This window comes from Sminthopsis crassicaudata, chromosome X (assembly GCF_048593235.1).
Source record: "Sminthopsis crassicaudata isolate SCR6 chromosome X, ASM4859323v1, whole genome shotgun sequence".
Lineage (NCBI taxonomy): Eukaryota > Metazoa > Chordata > Mammalia > Dasyuromorphia > Dasyuridae > Sminthopsis > Sminthopsis crassicaudata.
Genome location: NC_133623.1, coordinates 10,520,428 through 10,534,282, shown reverse-complemented (window position 1 = coordinate 10,534,282; position 13,855 = coordinate 10,520,428). Strand labels below are relative to the sequence as shown.

Genomic DNA, 13,855 nt, shown 5'->3' with positions numbered 1-13,855 from the left:
TGTCCATATCCTGGTTGCCTTTGTATCAACCCCCAGGACATTTGCCTTCCTTCCTCCATGAGTTCAGTGACTACTTTATTGACTTTCTTTCTACAAATTGATTCCCTTAAATACTTTAATGTCACAACTCCTTAACCTTCTCAGTTGTCATGATTTACTCCTCCAACCCGCCTCAGTTACACACAGAGATGGCAAATCCTTTAATGGGTACCCTTAATCTTATCTGTTCCCATCTTTTCCAGAAAATTGCCTCCTCTGAATATCCCTTTTCTGTCTCTTTTCATTCTGTCCCTATCTACTTTAAGCTTGCTTACTATTTACAAATATGCCCACATGTGTTCCTTATTCTTTAAAAAAAAACCTCTCATTTGATCTGACCATCCCCACTAGCTACTGTCTTATATTGAGTAAATTCCTTGAGAAAACTAGTTAAATTTACTTTGATGTGGATCTGTGATCTCATTGATATTTCTTTCTTCATTCCAATGATATTTACAACCCATCCAGCCTCATCTGATATTCTTTTTAATGTTCTTTCTTAAATTCTCCCTGGGAACACATGTTGTATATCTCCTGGTACTGCCAGATCCTGATCTTCTAGACCGGGGCTCTATTTTTTGACTAGTTAAATAGGCCATTCTGGGCTTCATTTCTTACCCAGCTTTAATCGCTGAATGGGCGTTGCCTCAGTCAAATTGAGATCCATTGAAGACTTTAGCTTAAAAATGCTAAAGTTTCCCACTGCACCTGGGACCATCGTCCTGATTTCTAGTGGCCACTGAACCCAGATGGCTCTAGAGGGGAAAGTGAGGCACGTGACTTTGCACAGGCCTGTCACACTTAAATTCAATTCCCTTTCATATCCTGGCACGTATTCTCTTTGAGAATGAAGGACAGACAACAATAGGGGCACTACCCAGCATGCTAGGGGCTTCCCTATAGGTCTTTTCTAATTATATGGGTCTCAGTGAAGCATTCATCTTTATCAGGAGAACTTTTCCCCTCCTCCCTGGCTCACCTCTCTCAAATGCCTATATCTAGCTTGTTCCACTGGAGACTTTGGGGACTTGCCCTTTATGTGAGATCTGGGACTATGTCTTGATTGAGCTGAGTTCTCTCTCTCCCAGTGGGAGAACTCCTTCATGTTGTATTATCTACTACATATTCTCTAGCTTCTGTTTTTCTCAGCTTTCTGTTTTGCTATGTATGGACTTTAGAAAATAGGTTTCTTTGCTATTCCCTGTATTGGTTGGGGAAAGGACCACAATTTAGATATAAAGCTTGAGTCCTTCTTGCCTTATTAAGAAATAGAGATCAAAAGTTTAACTCGACCCTGAAAAGCCACTTCCTTAGTAAGCCACATCCTTAGACTGACAATTGAAGGAAGCAAATAGATCTGTAGTCCAGTGCACCCTCTCTGAAGAGAGCAGAGTGGCCAAGCTTCTGGCCCCAACCTCCTGCTTCTGCTCCTGGTGGAATTAAAGTCTCCCTTGGAAAAAGAGTAGGAAGAGAAGAGTTAGAAATAGTGATTCTGCCTCCTTTTGAGCCTCACTACACCCCATGCTGTGTGAGGGATAGCCACGTTCCACACTCAGTCTTATGACTCCACATTGACTATTCCCTGTACTGTGGTAATATCTTTCCTGCTTATCACAGTGTCCTGGCTGCCTTTAAGTTTCCGTTTAAATCCCATCTTTTGCAGGAGCCCTTTACTGGTCCTTCTCCCATTTACCCAGACGATCTTGTTTGTCCATAGGTGTTTACATGCAGTATTCCCCATTGGATGAGCTCCTTGAAATCAGGAATTTTGGGGAGTTTGATTTTTGTCTTTCTTTTTATCCCCATTGTTTGGCACATAGTAGGCACTTAATAAATACTGGTGGATTTAAATTGTTTAATTACGTGATGAGATAAAGTGCTTTGAAACCTTTAAAGCACTATAGAGGTATCAGTTATTACCATTTTTATGGTTTCCCTGGGGAACAGGCCCTGTTGGAAATACCTGGACTTTATTGAGGAGCCTTTTGGGGTAGCTGGTAAGAGGAACACGAGTTGGCACTCTTGCTTGCCCTTGATCCCAAAAAAGTGCTTCCTAGGTCATAGCAATTCCTGAAGGAAAAGAGGGAAGTTTGGGGGATGGGATCTGTGTCCCTCCCTTCCCCTCCCCCCCAGTGTTCTGGTACAGCGCTGTCATTCTGCTGAGGTAAAGGTTAAAGATGGCCCTACAAGTAAGTAGCAAAGCCCCACATACTCTGGTATGCAACAACACCAGGCACACTAAGGTCATAGGACTAAAAACTTGTTTCAAGCAGCCAAATTGACCTGGCTTTCACCTCTGTTTACTAGCCGCAAAGGGGCGTGCATATATGTGTGTGTGTGTGTGTGTGTGTGTGTGTGTGTGTGTGTGTGTGTGTGTGTGTGAAAAACTGACTTTCAAAATGAAAAGAAGAATGAAATAATTGAAATTGCATACTGCCACCTGGGAAATCATAATGTCCACCCTTGGTCCCAAAGATGAGAACACTAAATGACCCTTTCCTGTCCCCCCACCCACTGGTTCTTTCCATTTGAGGTTAGACATGCTGATTGGTTTTGCTGAACTTTCTCTTTTTTATTATTTCTTAAGTGAGATATTGCCTTCTCTGGGAAGGTGTAGATACTGAAAGGCATTGGGAAATGAGAGAACCAAAGGATATCAGTAAAATTGCCCACGTTGTTCTAGAACCCTGGTGAGCAAGCAATGAGAGCTTTTGTGTCATTGCCCCTGCCCTCTGGGCAGTCTGCCATCTAAAGAATGCCAATTTCAAGGTCATCAGGACCATGGAGGAGCTAAACAACCTTGGATGGAATCTGGAAGCTGGGAACCAGAATGAGAAATGGGAATCATTTGCCTATATTCCTTAGAGTCCCATACACTAAGACACTCCCAGCACCAAACAGATTTTTTAACAACAGGCCGCCTGCAAAACCTGAGAAGGTGCCTAGCAGGAGGTCTGATTGGCATCTCACCAGGAGCTGATCTTGTTCCACCACCCTCAAATCTCAGCCTAGGAGCAGCCAAGAGATGGTTGATCGCAGGACCTGGAGGAAGCCTACTTGCCCCTCAACTCTCAGAGCAGAGAGCCAAGGCAAAAGGACAGGTTCTTCCCAAGAGAGATGAGCAATGGTGCTAGTAGACTCTGGCTGAGTCTATCAGAAAGTGCTTTGGAGTTTACCAAGTTTGGTCTCTGCTTTCTCTCATCCACACACGACCTCCAACAACACAGACTCTGAGACTGGATTTCAATGTCCTCCACAAGGCATGTAGATTATGAAGCAATATGAAGATGCCAGCCCTTTTAGCAATGTTAAGATGGGCCAGAAATCCTAACTGGCTGATTAATTAACATTGTCTCTTCCTGATTTCTGGCCCCTTTTCTGTCCTCAATAACTTGAGGTCACATCTCTAAATGCTGGTAATGAATGGACCAATACATAAATGACAGCTGAACACATTTACTGTCTAATAGAGATTATGGATCGTCCCCAAAATCAACTTGGCTGGTGGAGCGATAAGATAAATGTGCTTCTGTGGTTGTGGCAAAACTGATACAGATGCTGAAGCACAGTTGGGTTCTGTGACCCCCCCCCCCCGCCGCCCTCCGTGACTGTGGCTCCCCAGATTTCTGGTTCCCTGGATGAGCTGCCATGGCTTGGGTGCTAGTACAGGCCCCAGAAACACCTAATTCCTAATGTCCTCCTTGTAGCTCCCTCTGTGAGCCAGATGATCAAAGAAAGGCTTCATTTAAAAGCACACTGGTAGTTTGATTTTGGCTATCTCAAGCTTAGTATTCTTTTTTTTTAATTTATCTTCAACATGTTTATTTGTTATTGTTTTTTTATTATAGCTTTTTATTTACAAGATATAGGCATGGGTAATTTTTCAGCATTGACGATTGCCAAACCTTTTGTTCCAACTTTTCCCCTCCTTCCCCCTTCCCCCAGATGGCAGGTTGACCAATACATGTTAAATATGTTTAAGTATAAGTTAAATACAATATATGTATACATGTCCAAACAGTTGTTTAAGCTTAGTATTCTTATTCTCCAAATGGGAGCAAATGAAACACTAGAGAGACTTGATAAGAGAAAGAAGAAAACATTTATTCTACCTGTTTCAGGGGATTTACTTCCTCAGGGAAAATGTGCAAAAGGTCAAAAAAATAGCCTAGAGTTTGATTTGCTTTCAGTGGTAACACAACTGTCACATCCAATGAGAGTAAACTGCTGGGCTCAGTATATAGGCCTCCACTAGCCTAAATTCTGTACCTATAGTGACCAGTAGGGTCATGTAACCCAATACACACAAAAAGATCAAAACCAGGAGTTCCTAACCAGGGAGAGAGATGGATTTCAAGGGTTCTGTGAACTTGGATGGGAAACAAGTGACAGGATTTCCTTCAATTATTTTAATTCTTCAGAGCAAGAAATATGGCTTTACTAGACTGGTTGCCAAAGGGTAAAGAACTCCTGGCCTAAGTAATGCCCCAGAACTGAATGAGAACACAGAAGAAGAAATGACAGGTGTTGCATGTGCAAGCTTAACACACCTCATTTTTTTATAGTAACCTTCAGGATCTGAGGGCTCCACCTGACTTGTTTGCTAGAAGTACCCTATTTGATGTGAAAATCAAGTTGGGATTATACTGAGGTGTCATTAGTTAGCTTTGGATTAGGCGGAGTCTACTTTAGAAGAGTTTTAGTTAACCCCTTCATTATTTCACTGGGTGGGAAAAGGGGACACTCATCTGCTCCAAGGAATGGTCACTCCATCATAATTATAAGCAAAGCACATGTCCTTGTTTTCAATCTGGCACACAAGTCAATCAGACTAGTGTGATGTAGGGAGGGAATGATGCTAGATTTCATATCAGGAAAACTTGGGTTCAGATCTTACCCCTAAATGTCCTAGCTGTGTGATGTCACATTTTTTATATCTGTTTCCTCCTCTATAAAATAAAGGGGTTGGAGTCAATGGCCTATAAAGTTCCTTTCAGCTATGAATCTGTTACTATGAAAAAGCAGGAAGCCCAGCATCTGCTGGATACAGACCTCTGTCCCTTAGGTGGAAGCATCCCATTGTCCCATCCCATCCTGTCCCTTGGTTCCATTATCCTCTGGGTCCTTGGGGTTTTTGCCAGGCTCCCATGTTTTCCTTTTCAAAACCAAAGTACTTCCTGGCCTTTCCATCCACTTTGAAAATGAACCCTTCCTTAGCGTACCAGCCCTGAAGTCAGGAGGATCTGAGTTCAAATGTGGCCTTACTTAATACTTCCTGGCTGTGTGTGACCCTGGGCAAATCACTTAACCCCGATTGCCTCAGTTAAAAAAAAAAAAAAAAAAAAAAAAAAAAGAAAAGAAAAGAAAATGAACACTTCTTTATGTATTTTCTCTTCGTTAAAATGTGAGCTTCTTGAGGATACCCAATATCTTGATTTCTGTTAGCACACAGCTAATGGAGGGTGGCTTTTTAATTAATTAATTTTAATTGATTTTAAAATTTTTATTTATTTTAATTTTAATTGTTTTAATTATTTATTTTTATTTTATTAATTTTATTTTCATTACTATTTATTAATAATAAACACATATAATTATTACATATTTCAATTATATAAAGATAAATATAATTATATATAATTAATATAATAATTAATAAAAGCTTTTTAGTTATACTTTTCCCCTGCCCCCTACCTTGTGAAGGCGCCAAAATGACTGAAGTTAAAAGCAAAAAGAATATGGAATAAATCACAACAAGATTTCCACCACAATCCATAACATTTATTTCTTATTAGATATCATATTAAGTATAGAAGCAAATGTAATAATTGTAAAGGCAAGGAAAAATACACTAGTTACCCTACAAGCAATGCACAGAAAATGAAGAAGGGTGGGGAGAGGGAGGGAAGGTGGTGAAATGAGGCAGAAGCCTAATATATGATAAATGGTCTGCAACATAAACAAGCTTTCTTCGTTAACACTTTTACTGTTAACACCTTTCTTATTTTCCTTTCGTGAATCATCACCTTCTTCAGATAAGCACAGGATGAAGGATGCTTGGATAACACAGGGTAAAGAGATGAAAGCAGCCTAAGAGACTGAACAACTAAGCAAACAAAGACTTTTAAAGGAGAAACAATAAACTCTGGAAGCACTCGATTCTGTTGCTGGGAAGGGACGCCCCATCCCTAGGAAGACTTGTCAAGTTCCTTCTCCTGTTCGATGGCTGAAAGAAAATGACAGAATTAGGAAGTATAAAAAGTGAGGGAGATCAGATTTCCTGGAGATCAACAAACTTGGCAGTGGGGAGCCAGACAGTTTACTGTGGATTTCCATTTCAGTCATATGGGTGTAATTGTGTAATGTTAAGTGGGATAAATTTTGCATATGCACTGTCAAAAAATGTTATGATTATAAAATTAATTTAAAAAAAGATGTAAAAAAAAGTGGGATAAATTCACCTTTTTTCAAGTGTTAGCCAAGAAGAGAATGGCTTGAATTTATTCAAAATCTTTTCTCTTGCTGTTGACTGGAATTTCTTAAGTTTTTATGTGAGCCACATGGGGAAGATGATTTGGGGCAGCAAGTAGAGCTCCTAGCTTTTGGAATCCCAGACCCCAGGGAACTGGGAAACTTGGGTTTTCGGGTTCACCAATTCATTTGGGAAGGCATAAATTTTATGGCATCACCGCCAATGTGATCGTGTTCCATGACTTACTTTCCTTAGAAGGAAGAGTATTCTTCTCCACCGTGGTGGTCTTTCTCAGCTTTCTCTTGTCAAATTTTTTCACTTCAGAGAGGTCTGGTTTGCCACACATTTTGGCTAGAAAACAGAAAAAAAAATCTTTTATTCTTACCGGGCAGAGAGAAGAGGGCTGGGCATTACCCAGGACTCCTTAAAGCAAGTCGGCAGTTCTTCAAAGGAAGCAGAGAAAATGGCGGTTAGACAAAACCTCATTTCCCCCTCCCCCCAGTTGAGTTAGTTCTCCTTGGCAATTTGGAACCCCAAAGCAAGAAGTGGTTAAAGAACCCCGAATTGGGCCAGGAGGCAGGCTTTTCCCAATCCCTAGGTTTTTCTCAGCCTTTTTGGGAGACCAGGCTCACGCTTTATAAGCTGCTAAACTAGATTCTTTTACATTAGAGATGCGGCTGGTTTGAAAAAGACTGGGCAGGAAAGAAAAACAAAAACAAACAAAACAAAACAAAAAAAAAAAAAAAAACAAAAACGGCGAGGAAAGGAGGGTTCCAGACTGTGGGGAAGGTAAAAAGCCCCGAAAGGACTGGAGCCCGGTGGGGGGGGGCGCGCCATGTTCCTGTTCCCAAGGAACAGCCTCTACAAGCACACCATACTCAGCAGGGGGTTCTAGGGAGCTGCTCTAACGGCTAACCAGCAAGATGGCGGCTCCCTAGCCACACCCCACCCCCTCGCCCACAAGGACCCAGAAAATGGCAGCTGCGAGGGGAGGGATAATCCCAAGGAGAGCAGAGGGCCCCAGAGAAGACAGTTGGGGGATGACACTAATTGAGGAGAAGGGACTCTTAAAAGGGGGGTACTCACTAGGGGGTTTGCTGACAGGAGGCGTGGTCTCTAATGGGGTTTGTTCACCAGTGGGGGGGCGATCCATGAGGAGATGTCCCCAAAAAGTAGAGCTTGATGAGAAGCAGCCCCCAGGAACACTTTCCTCCCCAGGAAAAGCCATCCTAAAGGCCCCGTCGATGGAGGGGACCAGCCGGCTCTCACGCCTCCTCCCGGTACGCCCCTGCCCGGTTCCACTCCAGCCCGCTTGCTCAACCTTAGGACGGAACTGCGAGGCAGGGGGGCCGAGCCTGGTGGTCTGCAACATGCGAGCCGCCAGGGCCTCAACTCTGGCTCTAGCCTCGGCCCTGGCCCTAGCTCCGGCCTTGGCCCCGGTGTCAATGCCGGTCCAGGCCCTATGCTTGGGCCTGGCCCCGCTCCTGGTCTCGGCCTTGGTACTGGTCTCGGCCTTGGCTTCGGTCTCGGTCTCCGTCTCTGTCTCAGTATCGGCCTCGGTCTCGGTCTCAGTCTCGGCCTCGGTCTCGGTCTCTGCCTCGGTTTCGGTCTCAGCTACGGCCTCAGGCGTGGGCTTGGTCTCAGCCTTGGGCCCAGTCTCGGCTTTGGTCCCGGTCTCGGCCTTGGGCCCAGTCTCGACCTTGGGCCCAGTCTCGACCTCAGCTCCAGAGCTGGGCTTTGGCTGCTCTTGGTCTGGCTCGGGCTCCCCCAGGGCTTCGTCGCGTTTAGGCACCGGAGCCGGCCCCGACATCGGTTCACCGGCTTGCATCGCGATCACTAAGATCTAGACTCGCCAAGGAGTCCCTCTGATGGTAGACACAAGCTCTGTGGTACGTCTGCTAGCGACCACGAGGCGAAAGAGACGCTAGCCTCGGTGAAACGACGCTAGGGTGAACGAGGCGCGCTACCCTTTGCCCCCCAACGGCACCTAGGACGCAGGCGCTAAGCAACGGTAGTGACGTGGGGGGGGGGAAGAATGCAGAGCGGCTCAGTGAGAGGGGCGCCAACCAAGGCTTGCGGCGGCGCAGTCCAACTCACCTGTTACGCTGGGTGCTGAGCGTGCCCGCTGTTACTGTTGCTGCTGCTGCTGTTGTTCTTGCTGTCGGTGTCTCGGAGTTGCTAGAGGAGATAGTGGGAGCTAGGGCAGGTTCAGGAGAGCCAGAGCTGGAGCCAGCAGGCGCCTTATAGCACAGCTGGGGTCCCTGGAATATTCTCGCCTTTCCACTTGCTGAGCTGGCAAGCGTCCCCCAGCTCGGGTGCCCCTGGACACTAGGCGAGGGGGGGCAAGGTGCTGCCTAGGACAGACTTGTCTGTCACTCCTCCCATGAACCTTCCTGCCTGCCCCCCATTTCTGTCAACATCCAGGAGCCCTAATTGTTCTAAGCCATTTTGGTTCCTGGCCGTTTTAAGGCCAGCTCCACACCTTCCCCAGTCCCCCTTCCCCCTCCCCCCCATCGTCTTCTAAAAGCCCTTCACATAGGACAGAGGGTTCAAGATTCTGAGCTAGAAGGGACCCCAGAGACCACCCCTACATAGTCCAACCTCCTCCTTACATAGAAGAGGCAACTGAGGTCCCCAGAGACCTGATGATGCCCCCAAAGCTCACGTACCGCCTGTGCCCAACTCCCAAGCCACTCCAGTGCCCCGGCCCCTGCATTGCCCACCCCCTCCCCCCAGCTCCTCTCTATTTCCTCAACATACAAAACTTCCAGGCACCCTACAGTCACCCATGCACAATCCACATCCTAGCCCAAGCCACATCTTCCATAATCCAGTCAGCCAGTATGGAGACCTCCAGCGAGGAAGAACCCGCTTAACTCAGAGACAAGCCCAGTGCACTTGGAGGCAGCTCAGACTGAGGAGCTTTTTCCTGGCCTCTCTGCAGCTTCCTCCATCCTGGTTCAGCATTCTGGGCCCAAATCTAGCCAGTCCAAGCTATCCTCTATCTGACAGGCCCTTCAAATACTGGAACACAACTCTCAACTCCTAGCGAGTCTTCCTTTAGCTAAACTCCCCAGTTCCCCTTCGCTATCCTGGCGGCCCTCTTGCATGGACACTGTCCGGCCTCTCATGGTCTTTCCTAGAACTGAACTACACTACTCAGGATGAGGTCTGCTAAGAGCACAGGATTCTTGCCTTCCCATTGCTAGAAACCATCTCTCTTTTAATACAAATCTAGACCCTCTGGCATTTATGGCTAGGACGGGGGGGGGGGGGGTGCTTTGCCCCTGTAGAAATTTAAGGAGCATGGCTGCAAAGGAACAATGAAGAAATCCTATTAAATCCTCAAAACTTTTCTTTAAAAATGGGACCTGTGATTTCATCACTGTAGGTAACTACTGATGCGAAACACAGTTTCTCTCTAATAGCCTAAGAGACTCTGGGGAGCCCTAAAAAGTTAATTTGCCAGTGACCACAGAGCTAGCAAATGTGAGAATCAGGGCTTGAACACACATTTCCTAGGCTCTGGGCCCTTTAAAACTCTGCCCACCGACCTGTTATTTGCAAGAATCATTAGAATTAGTGAAAAGCATAAGCTTCCAGGTCACAAACTATTTCTGCACCCCCAAATGAGCTCATCACTGGACGGTCCCTGCTTCATTGGATGGAGGTGAGCTCACAGGATCTCTCTGCTAGAGAAAAATCTGGCTTCCAACTAGGTAGTACAACAGGGAGCCTGGGATCTAGGATGCAGGAGATGGGGCTCCCCATCCACATACCACACATCTACACACTTGGGATTTCAGTGACAATGTCGCAGCTTCTTACCCTGCTGTCCAGGAACTGGAAAAAAAAAACACCAAAATAATGGGTAACTATTTCAATATAATTGGTTTCCTTTGTAATACCCCACCTTTTTGGTAAGCATTTAAAAACCTTCTTCTGACAAGAGGTCCACACACCTTACCACGTGACCAAAGGGATTTGAGACCAAAAGTCTGCTCTTGTCACATGCTGGTTTACCAATTTGGCATTCCTCAGCAACTGAACTCCACGGAGGAAAATATCCCGTATGTACAAAGATACTTATGGCAGCTTTTTTTTTTTTTTTTTTTTTTTTTGGGGGGGTGTGTGGCCACAAACTAGAAGCTAAGGGGGTACCCATCTACGGAGGAAGGTTGCACAAATGGTATATGAATGTAATGGAATACGATTGTGCCTAAGAAAGATGAAAGGGATGGCTTCAGACAGATCTGGGAAGAGTTGTATGAACTATTAATGCGCAGTGACATTAGTAAATAGGAGAACCATTTAAAATATACCAACACTGGAAGAATGAACAGTTTTGAACGTGACCTGACCATGATTCTAGAGGACATGTGATGAAACAGGCTACCCACCCACTTCCTGAGAGAGGTGATGGACTGAAAATGCAGAATGGGACACATGTTTTTGGACATGGACAATAGAGGAATCTGTTTTGCTTGATCCAATGTTTGTTACAAGGGCTTTTTTTCTGTCTTTTCAGGGGAAGAAATAATTGCCTGCTAGTTGAAAGACAATAAAATGTAAATAAAACCCTGATCAGCATGGTGTGAGATTGTGAAGTGAGATAAGGGAATGTGGCATTTCTTCTTCCATGAGGAAAGGAATAGCACCTGTTTAAAAAAAAAAAAAAAGCATCTTGACACAATCATCCAAACTCAAGGGATGGAAGGTGGAAACCTTTCGATAACAGCACCACCCAGTGCCTATTGTGAAGAAATTAAATTGAAAGGCAGAAATTTACCCCTGGGAAAGCTGTGACTACAATCAATAAGTATTTATTAGGAGCGCCAACTAGATAACCAGACACTGTGCTAAGCACTGGGGATTCAAAAGCAAAACAGTAGATTCCTAGATTGTCAGAGCTGGAAGGGAGCTTAGCAATTCCTGGAATGATAGATTGAATGAATGAGCAAATAATGAATGAATGAATGAATGAAAAACTTCTATTAAGCACTTACTATGTTCCAAGCACTGTGCTTTGGAAATATAAAAAGCAGAGCAATCCCTGCTTTTGTGTAACTCATATTTTAATTAATGGAGACAACATATAGAGAGAGGGGGTTTCAGCAATAGGGAAGATGGAAAGGCCTGCTGATCTTAGGGTGCAATGGCAAAGCAGGTGGTAATACACCTTCTTCAGTGCCATTTCTACTGATAAACCCCACCTCCTTTGATGATACTAAGCTTTTGTTTGAGGATTGATGTTAAGGATTTGGTGATGAGCTTTTTGAATGATGATAGTGGCAGGGAGGGTCTCTCCACAGGTGATGTATCTTTCGATGATGACTAGACAGTGAGCATGTGCTGAAGATAAGGCTAGTGACTTGGAGTGGGGGGTGGCTCTTGGACTCTATCAGGGGCCTGTTTCCACGTGGGTCTGAGGGAAGGTTGAGGTCAAAATGGTGGTCTGAGGGAGCCTGACTTCCTGGAACATACTACCTCAGGTATACCAAGAAACTTTGTTGCTGGGGAGGCTGACTATCTCCCTCCTCAAGAAATGAGTCATTTGGTGGCTTGACATTTTAACTAAGGGCCAGAGAGGTAGCATAACTTAGTAGTTAGAGCACTGGCCTTAGAATCAACAAGTCCAGAGTTTAAATATTGTTTCTGAATCAGTGACTCACCTCCCAGAATTGTAAGTTATAAGGTTAATTCTAAAAGCCTGATTTTAATGGGGATTGGCAGTGGAATGTGAAATGGTAACCCAACAAATAGGCAGATGCTTTTGGTAAAAGAGCTTTCGGTGGAGTCCCCAAATTATTGATCTGTAAGGCCACATCTGGAAGGGCACCGAGAGAGGATTTCCTAGGTAACTCTTTCCCCTTTAGCAGTGTAGTAAAGCCTGTTGCGGATCCTGTGGCAGAATAATGTTGTTAAATGCATGCAGTATAACAAGTGATTACAAAGGAAACCAATGATACCTACGTAGAGTTGTCAAAACATTTAAAAAAAAAACAAACCAAGGCCATAGACGATAGGTTGGGAGCCCTTGATTCTAGTCCAACTCATTCAATTTTAAAGAGAAAATGGGAGGAGGTGACTTTAGCTAAGGTTACAGAGAAAAGCTTATTTAACTCTTATGGAAATTGAGGTTGAGCAAAAGTGGGAGTAAAGAGAACTAGATTTTCATCCATTTAACATAGATTTTAGAGCCGGAAGGTGCCTCAAAGAGGACTTTGTTCAAATCCCCCATTTTCTAGGGGGTATCTTTAAAAAGCATGGACTAAAACCAAGTCTCTTCCCTCCCACCCAATCCCAGGTTCTTTCAGTCAGGTTGCTGAAATTGAAATTGAAACCCCTCCTTCCCTCCTTCCCTCCCTCCCTCCCTCATCACACCCTTCCCTCCCACACCTAGAGCAGCAGTCTCATGACTCAGGACAAGCGGTTAAGCAGGACCCCCTTACTGTTTCCAGGGCCACCCTGCCCTTCCCCTTTCTGGAGACACCAAGTGGAAGTGTCCATTTCTGCAATTGCTTGCCACTCCTCTTCCCTGCAGCCAGCAGTCATGATGCTCTCTGTCCCAGGGAAAACAGAATGGAATGAAAAAGACCACTCCTGTTGGCATCGAGGGGATCATGACTGCCAGCCACAGCTGCCTTCCTGTTTCTTCTTCCGTTCTGATAGAAATGGAACTACAGTGAGGGCCTTCTTGCCCTCACTGTCCCCAATCTGGCAACCATCCTCCCCCCTCCTCCCCAACACCATTCTTCCTTCTTGCAGGAAGGAGTCCAAGTGGTATGATTCAGCCTGGGCCTGTTATTCAGTTCAGTTCTGTAATCTAAGGGATGCTGACCAAAGAGTTTAACCAATACTTGTCTAATTAATTAGATTGAATTGAATGCCGATGTCCTTAGGCCACCTCACCAAACTGGATCTAGTCAAAGTCCCTGGACCTCAGATGCAGAATCGCCAACAAAACAGTGTCTTTGTGTCCAATCTGCATCACGTGCAGTGCTCCACTGATGGAAGTAAGCAGGTATTTCTAGGGATCCTGTTGAAATTTCGGTGCTTTAATAGGGAACACAGCAGTGCCAGAGTCCTCCTATTCAAACTGCTTGTGAGGTGAGAGACTGCAGATGTCAAATGTGGTGTTTGTGTGCTCATGGAGGGCTGCTAGGTCAGCAGTGGTTGTTTAAATATTCTTCTCACAAGGAAGGGAGGAGGGAGTGATGAGACAATGAAAGGCAACAATGACATTTTCGGAAACAGTGCTCGACCTCCCTGAATTGTGGATTTAGAGCTAGAACTTCAGGCATCCTCCACTCCAGAACTGTGAAATGATTTGCTCCACAAGTA

The 13,855-nt window shown here is 44.9% G+C and overlaps 1 protein-coding gene across 2 annotated transcripts; it reads right to left on the bottom strand.

The window, feature by feature from the left end:
* Positions 1-5,798: 5,798 nt before the first annotated feature.
* Positions 5,799-8,746, bottom strand: LOC141548851 (thymosin beta-15A homolog). Of its 2 annotated transcripts, none has more exons than XM_074278097.1 (3): positions 8,609-8,746; positions 6,758-6,862; positions 5,799-6,265 (listed from the first exon to the last, which is right to left on the bottom strand). In XM_074278097.1, exons 2-3 carry the CDS (start codon positions 6,855-6,857, stop codon positions 6,228-6,230), a joined length of 138 nt encoding a protein of 45 aa, XP_074134198.1. In that variant the 5' UTR covers positions 6,858-6,862; positions 8,609-8,746; the 3' UTR covers positions 5,799-6,227. The 2 variants fall into 2 exon arrangements, with proteins under 2 accessions (XP_074134198.1, XP_074134197.1); XM_074278096.1 differs by lacking the exon at positions 8,609-8,746 and adding an exon at positions 7,598-8,519.
* Positions 8,747-13,855: the final 5,109 nt, after the last annotated feature.